At 49.3% G+C, this 15991-nt stretch overlaps 1 protein-coding gene across 1 annotated transcript in view; it reads right to left on the bottom strand.

Annotated features, from left to right (window-relative positions):
* Nucleotides 1–9769, bottom strand: part of LOC149328501 (glucoside xylosyltransferase 2-like) — a 33734-nt gene extending 23965 nt beyond the window's left edge. Inside the window, exons 1-2 of the mRNA XM_089559001.1 lie at nt 9468–9769; nt 3748–3895 (exon numbers count right to left, since the gene is read on the bottom strand). Coding sequence (XP_089415127.1) covers nt 3748–3895; nt 9468–9769 — 450 coding nt within the window. The remainder of the gene's footprint in view (nt 1–3747; nt 3896–9467) is intronic.
* Nucleotides 9770–15991: the final 6222 nt, after the last annotated feature.

Below are 15991 nucleotides of genomic sequence, written 5' to 3'. Positions count from 1 at the left end.
TGAAGAGGCGTGTCGTGTACTTGGCATACGCTACGATATTGTCGTTTTGGAGCGGAACGCCAGATTACAGAGCGCGTTCTGCCCGCTCGCAACGATCCAAGCTGCCTTAGGTTTCCAGGAGACGACACCAGTACCCACACCAAGAAGCGAGCTGCTCTACAATTTTCGAACCGTGTCCAAGCGCTGTCATCAATGCTTAAGTAGACGTTCCTCAGCTGGTTAGCGTCATCCCACTCATCGAAAGCGGCAACTCTCTCCTAGTGTTTCAACCATTCTGCGATGTCTTCAGAGATGTCGCCGTCGAAGAACTAAGAGGTGGGGGGGTTCCGTGGCGTGAAGTTGTGGGTGGTTGTGTCAGGAAAGAGGGATGTGTGAGGTCGCTCCGGGGACATGCCGAATGGGGAAAGCTCAGCTGTTAAGCCTCGCTGCCTGCGGCTTTCACAATGAAACGGCGTGTCCACGAATACAGGGCTCGAACTCCGGCCAAACGCCGGGAAGTGGGACATGGGAGCACCAGTGGATAGTTGTCGAAGCACTTCGTTCAGCTAACCTGATACTGAAGTCACAGAAATGTCCCTTCGGCTACGAATAGCTCTGATTTCTGGACCATGTCGTCAGCAGCGCCGGCGTCAAGCCTGACCACGATCAGATTCCAACGGTCGCGGAAATTCCAACCACAGGAGAAAGAAAGCTTTACGCCCCTGCCTCGGGCTTTGATTGTGCTTACGGCTTTTTATCGAAAATTTCGCTGATCACACTCAACCTCTGCCCCCAGTACCTTGGGACGCCACGCCTTCTGTTTGGACCTACGAGCATAAAGCTCCTTTGCTCGAACTACGCGTCCGTTTTTATGTTTTCTGGAGCAGTTAGTTTAGGTCACTTGTAATCATAAATACGCCAGAATGCAGCGGACCTGACAGCCGTCGCCGCAACTCAGTTGGTAGAGCACCGGACGTGCAATTCGGAGGTAGTGGGTTCTGCTCTCACCAGCGGCAAGTGGTTGTTTTATGCGGAACATATTACTAGAGCTACACTACAGCCCGTCGAGCGCGGCGGCGGAGGCTCCACATCAGTGGCGCGGCGGCTGACCACGTGACAACATGACGTCACAGCAGAGGAGAGATGGGCTGCCGGCTCGCGCGGTCGGCCGCGGCGGTGGAGGCTCCACATCAGAGGCGCGGCGGCTGACCACGTGACAACATGACGTCACAGCAGAGGAGAGATGGGCTGCCGGCTCGCGCGGTCGGCCGCGGCGGTGGAGGCTCCACATCAGAGGCGCGGCGGCTGACCACGTGACAACATGACGTCACAGCAGAGGAGAGATGGGCTGCCGACTCGCCCGGTCGGCTGCGGCGGTGGAGGCTCCACATCAGAGGCGCTGCAGCTGACCACGTGACGCTACAGCAGCGGTTTAAAGCTGAGCTTGCCTCGCTCTCCGGGCACTTACGAGGCGGCCAGGTGTTGGGATGCCGCCTAGAAGCAGGGCTGATTTGAGCGACGACCAAGCCTAGCCATCAATATGCTTCGCATCTGACTAGGCTTAACCTTAGCTAAGCATCCGCCATTTTTTTCTTCTGCTTCTCTAATCAATTATCTTTAATCGATGACATATTCAGTAGTATTCTTCAATGATCAACAACACAAAATAAATAAACATAAAAAATTCCCCTGTGTTTCTTGGTTCCTGGGGATGATGGCTTCTCTAATATGTATAATCAGCACCTTCCCTTGTTTGCTTTTATATAAATTGTAAGGATAAAGAAGAAGACGCGTCCGTTGACTGAAAAGACGAAGACGAGGTGGCTGTGTTCTCGCGAGTTTTGCCAGCGCTACGCTTGTGTGTGCTTCGCCGACCTGATCCCGGACTGTTGCCGTCGGCTTTCCCGTTGTATATATATATATATACATACAGGGGTACGAAGGCACAAGACTATATGCTGGGTGCCGTCCTGTTGAACTAGATTTGATTGACACCTCGAGATACTTGGTATCACGTCGATCTATGACGTCCCATTTTTGACAAGTTCGCACGGACGGTTACGCTGCCGAGTCACGAGCCTGTAAAGGCTTTCGCCTTAAAACTACCACTTACCACCCGCAGGTGATCGGACGGAAAGAGCTGTGGTCATGCTGGCGATATATGTCGATATTATCCTGCCCTAGGTGACATCCGCCTATAATACGGGCGTGCGTCGCCTCCTTTACAGCAGAGGGATTCTGGCGAAGCTAGGAGCAGTGTCCCCTTTCTCAACTGATGACCAGCTATCAGGCCACGCTGTGCAGTTTGCCGAAGATTCCGCGCAAGCTCCTCAACGAGCACGCCTCCACATCGCACAGCACCGGTAAAAGCTTCGGCACAGGCAAGTGAAGCATATACCGCAAGTGTGGGTTTGTCGTCTCCTGCGCGGTGTTGCGACAGTCGCACCAACAAATTACGGTTCTTGAGCTCGGCTGAGTCGCTGGATATGAGAAAAGCTGTGTCATGCTTTATGCTAACTGGAGCATAACAACGCAGTTTCACTTCAAGTATGAAATTTTGCACAAATATTAGCAGAGAAACCAGCTTTTATATATTCTGTGCTCTGATGTCCCGTTTGCGATATTCGGAAGATCGCGGCACGTATGACAGCCTCAGGTCGCCATTTTGGCCAAGTGTCATACACTGCAATAAAGTATTGCGTATTTTGCTAGTGCTCAGGTAGATACCTACAGCCAAAAGAGCCTTTTACCCCGCTTCTCCCTCTGACACATCGAAATACTAGCTTGAGGAGGTAGCGGTTCTGTTATAATCCCGTGAACAAGCTGTGTTTTACTTGAAGGTCAGCGCATGGATGTCGATTAGAAATTATTGGGAATCAAAAACACACGTGTTGCTTGAACATCCCTCAGTGAACTCCTCAATCCGGTTAGCTCTTGCTCATCGCTACGCCCTCGCGTGGATTACAGTCTTTGTCAAAAATATAAAACCCTGGGGTGAGCTTCCAAGCTGCGTGGTGGAGCTCTTTAGCAGATCGATAGCTCTAAGCTTCGGAGGATTGAGGACTTAAATTAAGTATTCAAGAGGAGCCGCACGATAGGGCTCAGAAGTTAGGCCCTTGTGCTGTATACTTTTGATAAAGACTTTGCGTCCTGACGCATACAACTGTAATTACTTACGGCAGCACAAGCAGACAGCAAGAAACTACTCAGCAGCGCAGAAATATTTTCTAAATACCGGCTTCAAGTCTGTAGCCTACCTGGTCGACTACCCTCGAATGTCACCTTGAGCAGTAACAATACCCTCAGATAACCGTGGTACGTCTGGCAGAGGAAGAATATGAGCTGCGATGTACACACACAGCCATGTACCTTCGACGAAGGAGGTCATCGACGGTTGAAGGAAGAGCACGCCCACACTGTTCGCATTTTACGTATGGCGCGCGCGCCACCCGCCGTCGACTCGTCCATGAGCGCCGAAAGATGGCGTCTTGTGTTTAAAGTAAGAGTGCGCACACAGACTGTGTGCGAAGGTGTTCCCGTGAAGCGTTCCTGTATGTATAGGAGAGTGTTTCTAGGCCGGGCTATTGATTGTTTATGTATACAGGCGAAGAAACGCATCATTACGCCATTTTTAGACATCCAGGAAGTGTCATATAGTTCAGAAGAATGAATACATTTTAAATCTCTTTTACCTTTTATATGGTCGTAAGGCAATTCCGAGAATTGCTTGATCATTTGCCAAGACATAAGGTGTGTGCCCATACTCACCGCTTTCTTAACCTTGTGAAAATTGTTCCGGTCTGCAAAGATGACTATGCGTATCGGGGACGAGGAGTAAGCCACAGCAGATTTGACAGCAGTCATGCCGAGATCAAAGTTACCCTCACAGATGGCGAACACCAACGTGATTGTGTTTCTGCATAGAACGGAAAAAAAAGAGAACGTAAGAGTAAAGGCGGGAAGAATAAGCCTACGAGCGTAATACATTCCCTCAACATAGGGGTCCAGCACACTGAGTAGGGAGAAGAAATAATGCAATACTATATAGATAGAGTACAAGCAAATGAGCGAAAAACAAAACCGTGAGATATACAAACTTCCTAACTGTGCATGTAGATAATTCTGGTCATGGTTTTCGGTGGCACAGAGAAATTTGCGTCCAAATGTCGACGGTGAGGATTTACCGCCCTATTATAAAGCAGGAATGCATTTAACGGCTACATTTTCAGATTCCTTTATCCGTGATACTATCCCAGCACGTGCTCTGCAAGTATGCAGCAGCCTGTCCGCACGGGATGCGTGAAGTGCGAGCACACGCTCGTTGCCTACTTTCGCGCTATTAGAGGGCTGCTTGTTTTATGTTTTTTGAAATTGACGTATGAATTGCGTGTTTCAGCAATAAACCCCTCTTGCGAACTAGCGTTTGTCTGCGTCGTTTCCTTTCCTTCCCACGTATTACTTTTGCGCTATTGTTACATCATGAACGTTATCCATTGTGCGCAACTTCCGGGTTTGCAATTTTTCTGCAACAATCAACCAAATTGGTCAAATGTTTAGGGGAATCCCCCAGGGTGGAGTAGATTTGTAATAAGGGAGTAATTACTCATTGGCATCCACCCAAGCGCAGCCATACGGCTACAAAGGAAAGCTATACAGCTTTCTCAGAAACTTCGTAGTTAAAGAAAAATTCGTCCTGGTCCGGGGTTCGAACCCGGAACCACCGCCACACCGGAGCAGTCGCTCTACCAATTGAGCTAACCGGGACGGCAAGCTTATGGTAGGGCGAGAGCGAATTGATCAGGAACTCGAAGTGGGAAGAGTGTTGCGTTAAATTAATAACGCAAAACAAGCTTTTTGTTTTGCGCGTTTTTGACAGCTCCTGTTTACAACAGCACGAGTGGGGTTCCCGCACAAAATAGCGTCCCAGTTTCTTGCGCGTGTGTATTTTTTTCCTAATATATATGGACCTCTATGAGCCCTGTGGTGATTTACAAAAAGATAGACATACAACAGTTTTGTTCTTTCTGTCACTCGGTGACGCGAGGACCTCCAATGGAAATCTCGCACTTAGCTCTAACGCATGCCTTGGGTACTTTTTGGGTAGCAGAAAGGCCCTGTATACGCACCGCAGCGCTAAATAACATAATAAAGTATGCGACTCTTAAGGCTTCGTCCCTAAACAGACAAGTTTTGTGCTCAGTTGAGATAGCCTCGCTTTTTATCTGTAAATACAGCTTGTAACCTAAATGCATCGTGCAATAGGCAGTGGAGACTGCGGCAGGAAACAGCCCTGAATATCTTCGCTGTACTTGCATGTCTTTTCACCTTACAAGAACCCTCCCACTCTGGACCACACGTGTGACAGTCACAACACCACAGCCCCAAGGATAAGGCTCATTTCATCACCGATCATGCAAACAACCTCCGTCACCACCGACTTTCAGCTATGCCCCCCATCTCCTCCCAGACCGAGCTACATGAGGATTGACACAAAAAAGCATGACCGTTAGGCATCCCAGCTTGCGGCAGTGGAGAGCTCTGGGTACCTCTTGCTCTACATGCAAGTTAATTTTTTCTCACTGAACACTTCTTGTATCTTTACCGTCGGACCCCTACTGCCCAGAGAATTTTTTTTTCACAGAAATTGCCCACTTACGCGGAATTTTTAAACGATGTTGACGAGGTGTATACAGAAGTGTCGGACCTGTGAGGCAGCCTTGTCGTGTTGAACCATCTCGACCAGGGAATGAGAATAGAAGCAAGGAACATACCGTTTTCAATAAGCGGCTTGCCAAAATCTTGGGCAATGATAAACAACGTTGAGGTTAAAAATATTATTCCACTGAAACTACGTGCTGTGTCGAAGCACTGGAATACATTGGTTCGGAAAATGGTCGCCCATATTCTAGTATTGATGGTGAAGTTTTCTCACCTCTCACAGCGAACACTTACATTGATATAGTAGGACGTTTTCTTTCCTCACCAAGAAGGTAGAAGTTACAGCTAGATCTTAAAAAGCACGCATTAACGTGAGGTGCATCGGATAGAAGCTCATAAAAACAAAGACCAGCCTCTCTTAGTCAACTATCACCTGACTGCAAAAAATAAACGCTTGCTTGGCAAACATATGCTCTCAAGAAAGAATAAAACTCGAAGTTTGTGTGTGTGTGGGTAATCGCAGTATCAAAGCAAGGAAAACCAAGGAAAAGGACTCGGATCGTATCTTTGGAATTGTTCTGTCTATTTTCACTTAAACTGCACAACAACGGATCACTAAACGTAATGCACTACTCAGTATTACCCAGTACTGTGTTCATTTTACAAACTTTACACGGCTAGCTGCTCATGCTTTTTTACAACTTGGTCTTTCTGAGATATGATTGCCATGCGGCGTTTCCAGACTTTGAGATCTTTCTGTTGATCAAGCTCCATACAGCATATGCGATCTAATCGGCGCTGTGGATCTGTATTCTTTATTTCCAAAACCGTATCATCCCAACTCTATCAAAACCTGCCGTTTCAAACAGAAAGAGAGAATCAATTTCTCTAGAATTCACAGGAACATTTTTACTTCAAGCGAACACACACCATTGGCTGTATTTAGCAGTAACAATGCATATTATACGAGCACTTTCGCTGCGAACTCTGATTCCTGCACGTTTAACAGGAAGAAAGTACTTCTTAAGTGGCAGTATGACAGGCATAACACGTTTTACTAAATTCTTTATACACTAATTGCCTGCTCGGTAATGGAATCGAGTACTATTAGCTTAGCTTATGCGCATTTATTTTTAAAGCTCTAGCACCCTCACAGATCAGGTTTTTTTAATATTATTTCGGCTTAGTTGGCGAAATACGCGGTTGCTGTTAATGCAGCCGAACGACATAACCACTGAGCTAGAGCGGCGCCACAGAACATCTTAAGGCGCATACACTTTAATTAACCTTAGAGACATGGCTAATGAATTTATTTTTTTTTTCGCACAAGGCTTCCTAACTTCCATGCAGCTTCTGTGGCCCGCGTCGATGCTCTTATTCTTTTTCCTTACGCCCTACTTAACCAGACAATATCCACAAGGTGGTTTCCAGGTCAAAAAATAGCGCTTCTGAGAACGACGCCATTCAAATAAAATGAAGCCATTTTCTCGCAACCTTTCCTGTTTCTCATTGAAATTATTATTTACTGAATTTGTGAGTGAATTTAGCGAATTTTGTGAGGGCTACTGCGGCTGAGTCTTTGAAGTTTCCGGGGGCGGGATTAGTTATACGCTGAACACCTGCGGCCGTGTAGCTTCTCGAGCTTGCGATAGCCGTTTAGACTTCTTCTGTCGTAATGGGCACATCTACTCGAGATTTTGAGTTGACTTCTTGTTTTCTTCATAAGATGGTATACGGGTAAAGTCTCCGCAGCATTTATTTTATATATCCTTAGTGAGGTCATCGTGTTGCCAGGCCAGTTGGCATTCGCTTTTGGTATTGTGTCGGTCTGCATTTGCCCTAAATTTGTCACATTAAATTCGCTACGCTTTGACTGTGCCCAGGGTCCCGTGCAGAGAGTAGCAGAATTTATCCCAGGTTATTCGCGCCAGTTGGCCTTTGTACTTCACTTCTTTACATGGTGCTTAGAAAGCAACGAAAACAGTGACCATCAACCTACAACAATACCTGAACAAGAGTGAGCAGATCCCGAACGCAATGCACGGCTCCCGAGCAAATTCTTGACCCAAAACATCCTCCTCCAGTTAAAAGAACAGGAACTCCCTAAAATCCCGGATGCAAGAGTGCAATCTAATTGCACTTCGCACCTAAAGTTGATCCAAAAGAACGGTTTGAAATTTAACACTACATAACACTACATAATATACCATAATCCAACCTAATCTCACATGACCCACTCCTAATTACCCAATTCAATGTAATCCAACCTAATCTCATATAATCGAGCCTTAATCCATTGCGATCCGCCAGATTTCACCGCAGTACGCCCGTAATACAACTTAATCCTACGTCTTTCACTTCAATCCACTAGAATCCACCCCTGTTCCAGAGCAATAAGCCACAACTCACCCTAATGCAGCTTTACTTTTTTGATGCAGACAATGCCGATGAGGGCACCCTCCTTTTTGCACCATCTCCCTACACAGGCGCGACCGGCTGTTCTCGTAATGGGCCATTAAAGCGCCTTAAAAGGAAATGAAAAAAATTTAAACTGTGCTTTCGGCACAACTATACGTGCGAAGTGCAATTACAACAGAGAAGCAAAGCCTCGCCGCTGCAAACCGCAGTATCTGAGCGCTGCGCGAGCCTATACTTGTTGAAAGCAGCGGCAAGGGAGCGCGGCAAAGCGGGAGCACCTTGTCATGACACACGATATTCGCGCCCACACGCCGCAGGCAGACATCCGCGAATATCCAGGCGCCCTCTTTCGAAGCGAGCCCCAGCTGCGAAGCAGGCGAAAGCCGCACATAGTCTTTATCAGGCGCGTTACGTAACAGCTCGAGAGTGCGGGCGAAGGCTGTCGTCACGCGGGGCACTCTCGCAGCAGCGCCGGTCGGAGACAGTAGCGCCACGGTGCCGCCCCGCGGACGCTCCGCCGGCGGAAGCCGTGGGCCGTGTATTTTTTAAAATGACTGTACTCTTCTTGGCTCTGAGTTTTGGCTCTGAGTTTGGCTCGCAACATGAAAGCACACTTGTGTATTTGATCCATAAACAAAGCTCACCTTCCTTCCAAAAAGTATAGGCCTGTGCACCCTAAACTCCGCACAGCCTTATTATCTTGGGCCGCACAAATAAAGATGCGTTAGCACAAATGCATCCTCACCACAGGCGTGAAGTCCAGTAGCTGCAGCAAGCAGTGCGGCTTCAGTGTAAGCAGCGTCGCCTCTAGAAACGCTATAGCCATCGGCCTCGTTGGCAAGACAAGGGTGCACTACACCCGTCTACTAAGGAAAGCCCTCGAAATCGACAGTGACGCAGACCCGCCGTATCTCTCTGTGAAACTCCTTACAGTGTGTGTTTACTCGCCAACATTTCACTGTTACATGCGGTACGTACGGGTGAACCGCTTGGTTCAGCAGCGCAGAAACAAGAGACTGCACCGAAGAAAAAAAAGCTCCAGAAAAGGAGCAACCGCAAAGTTGATTATTTACAAAGGGGCAGGGTTGCACTGCCAGAATATTTGCGTTAGGGTATTAAAGCCGTGTATTCATCGGGGCAAAAAATGCTGTTTTCAAGCAATGCCTAGAAGTCGCCATTAATTATATGAACACCTCTAAATCCTAACACTTGACATCAGTTATTAAACGGGATTGATGTTATTGAAAAGTGTAGACTCATAACAGCTAAAGGAGCTTCACATTTTAGATTCTAATGGCATGCAATATTCTAACGAAATACTGAATAGCTATACGACATGAGTATTTAGAACTGTGGATCCTTGTTTTCATTCACAAGCGGCCTTTCGGTGGCCACATTAGGCTGCCACTTACTTGTGAACTGGTCTCTTGCTTGAGGAAGCGCCAAGCTTCGTAGTCTCTTGAGCTGTGGTGGCATTATCATCAGCAAGGCCGATGAGCTTCGTCTTCACTTGATTTAAGATAGCAAAAATTTTAGAACCTGCCTCCACGTTTGCAGAAACGAAGAGCCGCGTACTGTCATTCAAGTCAATGCCAGGAAGGTGTAGGTAAGAAGGCATGTGCCGCGGCCTCAGAGTCGCCAGTCCAACCACGATGCACAGCAGGCTCAGGAATGTGACTGTCTTGAGGGAGCCCGGGATTCTCACGGAACTCATTTCAAGTTGACTTCACACTGGAACAGAGTGCGTCAAATACTTTACAGGAGTTTTGCAAGCTGGCATTTCAGCAGAACAGCTCTTCATCTTTTGCGGAAAAATGTGCTGGGATCTGACAGTTGCCTTTCACTGGGACGTTTGTTCACAAATGGCGCACAACACACTGAAAACCCCCCTCCGTTCACAATTTCCACAGAGAAACATTGTTCTCGTGAGCGAAACGTCATACTTTGAGGGATATGACCCGCGATATCTAGTCAGATCTACTTAATACCATTTCCTACTGTCGATTCACCATCGATATAGGCGCAGGCTTAACTAAAGCAACAATCAGGTACTAAGCATCAGGCCGTGTGCCCGTCTCTCTGCCGGCCTGTTTGCCGCCAAAAATTTTATATGCAGAATGAAATTTGCCACTGTCATGGGCTTCACCCCAGAGTCCCGTTTCGGCGACGTTTCAAGATTAGCAACTTTTTTGCGAAATAAACACCTCCTATCAGATGTTTTTTTTTTGGCAGCATGGTCTGAAATAAATTTTGTTTCATAGATCTTCTAAACTTTATTTCATTGCGAATGCGTTCTACCGGCCAATTAAAATCGCGAATTCTCCCTTATACTTATGGTCCAAAATGATCCCGAGAAATGTGCTTCACCGTGTCGGAATGCTACTTCAGCATTTTTGTTTTGCGCTGTTCTTTCTGCACTCCATAGGTAGATTTTGTTTCCCTTGGGCTGTGTACTCTAGGGATTTCTAGTGCAGTGCAGATGAGTAGATCGTGCGTGAAAAGTAGGGAATATGAGTAGCACCTGCGTATTCACACCGCATTTTTCTCATAACCTCTTCGATATATTCCCACACTTACTCTAGACAATCTACCGTCACCCCCGTGCGGTATGTCTTCGTCGTTTGTCGCGCGCCGGACTTCGTCCTCTTCCGCTCGGCTCTAGGGTCGGTCGGCTGCGCTCTGCGCAAGTACTGTTCTGCCAGGGAGAACGTTCTACCGGCGTCTGGTGACATTTTGGTGCAGCTGCTGGGTAACGATCCACGTGCGAAGAGGTCCTAGGTACCTACAGCCCTCAGTCACACCCCCTGGACACGACATCTGTCCACAAGTCAAGCCGCCGCTGGAGAAGCTTAGCCCCCGAATACAATCCCCTCACCGCGTCACCCCGCACGATGACCTCTACGGCGGCCAGCCAGACCATCCAGCAGTCTGTGAGCTCGCCACCGCTACTTCTCCATACGCCTCGTACGCCCGCATCGTTTCATGGTGAGAAGTTTGAGGATTTAGAGGACTGGTTGAACGGGTACGACAGGGACGCTGAATTTAATGTATGGGACGAGGACCGCAAGCGTCGGAACGTCTACTTTACCCTCCAGGACGCCGCCAAGACGTAGTTCGAAAACCACGAGTCCGCCACCCACATCTGGCAAGACTTCCGGCGGCAGTTGCTGGATACGTTCAGCAGCGACGGACGGCGGGAGTGTGCTGAATTGGCCCTGCAATCCAGAGAGCAGCCAAGTGGTGGAGATGACCTGGCTTTTCAAATACGCTGATCCTTCGATGTCGGAAGCCAAGAAGGTGCGCCATTTGATGCGGGGAGTGAACGAGCAGTTTTTCGTTGGGCTCGTGCGCGATCCTCTGGCTGCAGTCGCCGATTTTGCAAAGGAAGCGCCAGGCATTGAGCACGCCCTGCAACAGCTATTTGCCCACTACGGCCGTCCCTCAAACATCACTGCTGTGGATTGCCACATGCTGAAGCCCGGGGACGAGAACAGCACCCTCCGAGAGCTCATCAGTAGCATCGTCCGCGAAGTGCTGCAGAAGCTTCGCTCTGTGGAGCAGCCTCCTAGTGTCACCGCCATTTCGGATGCTGTCCGTGACGAGATACGCCGCACGGTGTAGCCCATTCTACCCCCCGAACCGCCTGCACCCTATGTCATGACACACAGCGAGGCATTGCGCAGCCCTGCGCCACTACCACCGGCGTTCTACTCTCCTGCCCCTACCACGCCGTCCCGCCGATTCCCGTATACGACAGCGCTGCCAGACGACCCCCCCCCCCCCCCCCGTTACGAAGGCAAAAATGTGGCGCACGCCGAACAACACGCCCCTGTACTTTCACTGCGGCGAAGCAGGCCACATCCGTCGTCACTGCCCGTACCGCCGCATTGGCCTGCGCAGCTTTTCGCCACACGCACCCTCGCCACGCTATGGTGAACGTCCCCGCGAGATCGACCAGTACCTAGGAGCCAACGTCCCACCTGCACCCACTGCCCAACATCAGTCCACGTCACCGTCGCCTCGACGGTTGTCTGCACCAACCCTGTAGTCCTACATCCGGCAGTCCTCCAGCCCGCGCGGGGAAAATTGAGGACGGCGACCCCCGGAGGTAGGGCCGCCGTCACGAGACATAATGACGAACATCCTCCGCTCACTGACGTTAGCATGCGACCCGATTTACGACCCCACGCCGCGACGACCTTTCGACGCACAGAGACGCCTTCGAGCGACACTTCAATTGGACAATCTGAACGACCCTTAAGTCCGACGACCTTTCGATGAACAGAGACGCTTCCGCTCCACGCCTCAACTCGCCCGCGAGAACGATCCCCTAGTCCGACCTCCCCCACACAGCGTTTTTCTAAAGGTGACCAAGCTTCGGCTCAAATCCCGATCATCGTTGATGGCTGCCGCGTAACTGCTCTCGTAGATACCGGCACCGATTTCTCCGTCATGACTCGTGGTCTGGCGACTGTCCTGGGGAAAATACTGACACCTTGGCCTAGAACGCACATCCGGACAGCTGGAGGCCACCTAGTGACACCGCTTGGCGTCTGCACCGCTAGAATGGAGATTCGCGGTGTAACATTCACTTCCTGCTTCGCTGTGTTGGCTCAATGCTCGAAGGACCTCATCCTCCAGTTTTATTTTCTTAGGGAACACGGTGCGATGATCAACCTCCGCGAACTTGTCGTGACGTTCACAACTCAGTGTGCCATAGCCGACAGAAGCGAGCCCGACAGGCCTGTTTTTCGCGTAACCTGTCGTTACTGCTGCGCCAACAAGTCTGCGTTGGGCGGGGTGTTACTTCCCTCCACGGACTGCGAACGCAGATTTTTGTTACCAACTTCAGCGCCGAATACCGCCACTTGCCGCAAGCAACAGCCGTAGCCTATTTAGATGAAATTAATGAGTCAGTCTCCCACTGCGCCTTGTCCCTGTTCCACGATACCCATGAATCGACGTCTGACGCCCCCGTTATGACTGATGTGAACCCCGACCTAACCGCCGATCAGAAACACCGCCTCCACATGATCCTCGACTCTTTTCGTGACTGCTTTGCGACCACTTCTAAAGTCCCGCAAACATCGGTCGCTAAACATCGCACTGTAGTTGATGAAGGCGAGAGGTCTATACAACACCACCACTATCTAGTGTCTGCGAATGAACGGGAGGTGATTCGGAGGCACGTGGCAGGGCCTGCAATCAAACGGCACTGGTGCGTGGCAGTTAAAATAATAATTGGCCGTGCAAAGCTCCTCGGGAAGAGCAACCAGGATCGCGCCTCGATTAATATGAGGACTCAGAGACCTATGAATATAAATTTTAGATTGACCTCACGCAGCCGGTTGGCGCTTCCAAATGCAAGCTGAAGAGCCAGCTGTTAGGGAGAGGGGCGTGGGCAGCGGTAGTGCGGCCACTGCGATTACGATGTAACAGTAATGATCATAAAAGGTACGTTGGTGTCGCAGCGTAGAGCTATGCACAGGTGGATTTGCGAGCTGCGTGGTGTCGTGTTACATCGTGTCTGTTTCTGCAAATCTGTACCTATTATAACACTTTCTAAGCTCTCCAGTGCAGTCCCTTGCTCCTGGCCTAGACGGTTGCTGCGGAAGAGCCGCTTCAGGCGTTAACGGTGTTTGCTGGCATGTCGACCTCCTTGTTTTCAACCCTCGACACAGTTGTAAGGATGAAACGCCGAAGAGACTCGAAAGCATGTGCGCACGTAACGTAGAATACTTGATACTCGTGCTTAAACGCTCGAAGAGTGCATTCGACTCAAAATGAATAGATACCTCGCGGCACATACTAGTTTCTCCCACCAAATTTTCACGCAGCTAGAGCCGCATGGACTTCAAACCCACGGTGGAACTAGCGCATTAGCAAAATTCATCGGGTAATGTCTGATTTAAGTCTTCATTGTATGGTACGTATTAACTCGGATGCTTTGTAAAATTGCTACCCTGAGAGGTTTCCGTCTGCGCTCTCCATGCACAGGACAGCAGCATAGAAGGCGTTGATGCGATTATGGAACGAAATCATGGCACGTGACCGGATGACCATTATAAAGCAAGAAAACTGGGCGGTATACAACTTTTCATACTGCTGCCGTGAGCTCTCTACCGGCCGTGTAGAGCAGTTTCGCATTCAACGCTGCTCCTGTCTCGCTCTTACAGCGCTTCTACAACTCGGAACGCTTTCCCAGCCGGCATACACACACGCAGCCGTTGACATTGCAGCCTATCTATCCACACTTTACCGGTGCTCAGCTTCAATTTCAATTCCGCCTGTTCATTCATTGTTTTAGTGAATACTTTACGCAGATCATAAAGTCTTGGAGGCATTCTTCGGCCGCAGCGCTCGTCTGTAGTGCGTTTCTCGCCTCCGTGGCCGAGTTTACTGCACGTCGCCGTTTGTTACACCGAGTAGTATAGCTGCGGTTTGTTTTTACCTCAAACGCATTGCTTCGGCACTAAACATATTCAGACGGGTACACCAGTATCGTTCTCTTGAGAGAGTCGATAGCTGAATTTTACCGGTACTAAACTAACGGGAATAAGAGTGGAGGCTAAGAAAAGAGATGAGCTTAAGTTAAGGACAACGAGCCGAGCTATAGAAAGAAACATGATAGGTATAACGTTAAGAGATCGGAAGTGGGCAGAATAGGTAAGTTAACAAACGCCAATTAATGACATCCTAGTCGATTTCTAGAGAAGAAACGGCCTAGGGTAAGGCATGTCATGCGAAGGCTTTATAACCGCTGGTCCTTAAGCGTAAATGATTATGTCCCAAGAGAATGCAAGCGCAGCAGCAGTGTGGCAGAAAATTCACTGGGCGGATGAGATTAAGAAGCTTGCGGGGATGCGGTGGCCGCTGCTGGCAAAGGACAGTGTTAATTGGAGACACACGGGAGAGGCCTTTGCGCTGCAGTAGGCGTAGTCAGGCTGATGATAGCAACTGTGCTCGTTGCAAGAAGGCTGGCATCTATTTTCTCCCAAGCCCAGAATAGGCATCGTGCCCATTCTACGGCAGGTTTCTCAAACAGGCTTCACAGCCTTAGCTGTTGATATTATTCTAAAGACTTCCCACCGCACCTCTGAGAAAGTTCAAAAGCCTTTCGTTTCCTCGTCGACATGACGGCCAGCTAGATGCGATCCATTGGTGTGGGCTGTTTTTTTCTGGTCCCAACATACACGAGTGGAAGCTTTTCTTCCCCTGTCTCAAAGAGCAATCAGAATTTTCGCGCATCCCCTGTACACATCAAGTAACCGCAGCCTCGCCGCTTCTCTCGTTAGAATGGCTACTTGACACTCGTCGCAAAGCAAACGAGGCTTTGCTAAAAAACTTTTAACTCGGTAGTGCATCCTGGAGAAAATAGAGTTCCCCGTAAACAAGCTCATTCAAATTCAGCCTCCGTTATATATTTCGGCTGACCTGAAGTATGTTTTGGGGGTCTGCAGCCCTCGCAACATCTCCGCAATAGAACACTTTAGTGGCAGAGAGTCGCGCGCGGTCCCTTCCCTCTGATTACCCTTATCGCACCGGTATCTACACGGCGGTGTTGCTCAGAGGTCTCTCCTACCGCACTGCCGTACTATCGGGGCGTACGACTCTCGCCCACGGTTCTAACACTGGCCTCCCCGGCCAAAATGCCACCGAGCTTCAAACCATTACAGCTGGAGGCGTTTTCTTCTATTCTCCATGGCCTACGTCCATATTCGCACGGATAGTGAAGAGGTCTACTCCGCCTCTCTCCGGGAAACCATCCCGCTCACTGCCTACGGGATAACACGCCGTGTACACCATTCCCACCCAACCAGGCATGTTGACCTGAATGAATTTCATTACATTTGAGTGGGATACACAATGAGTGGGATACACAATGAGTGGGATACACAATTACAATGAGTGGGATACACAATTATGTAAGGATACA

This window comes from Amblyomma mixtum, chromosome 9 (assembly GCF_055824585.1).
Source record: "Amblyomma mixtum isolate Tamu chromosome 9, ASM5582458v1, whole genome shotgun sequence".
Taxonomy (NCBI): Eukaryota; Metazoa; Arthropoda; class Arachnida; order Ixodida; family Ixodidae; genus Amblyomma; species Amblyomma mixtum.
The sequence above is the reverse complement of the archived record's forward strand: the minus strand, read 5'-3'. Positions and strand labels throughout refer to the sequence as shown.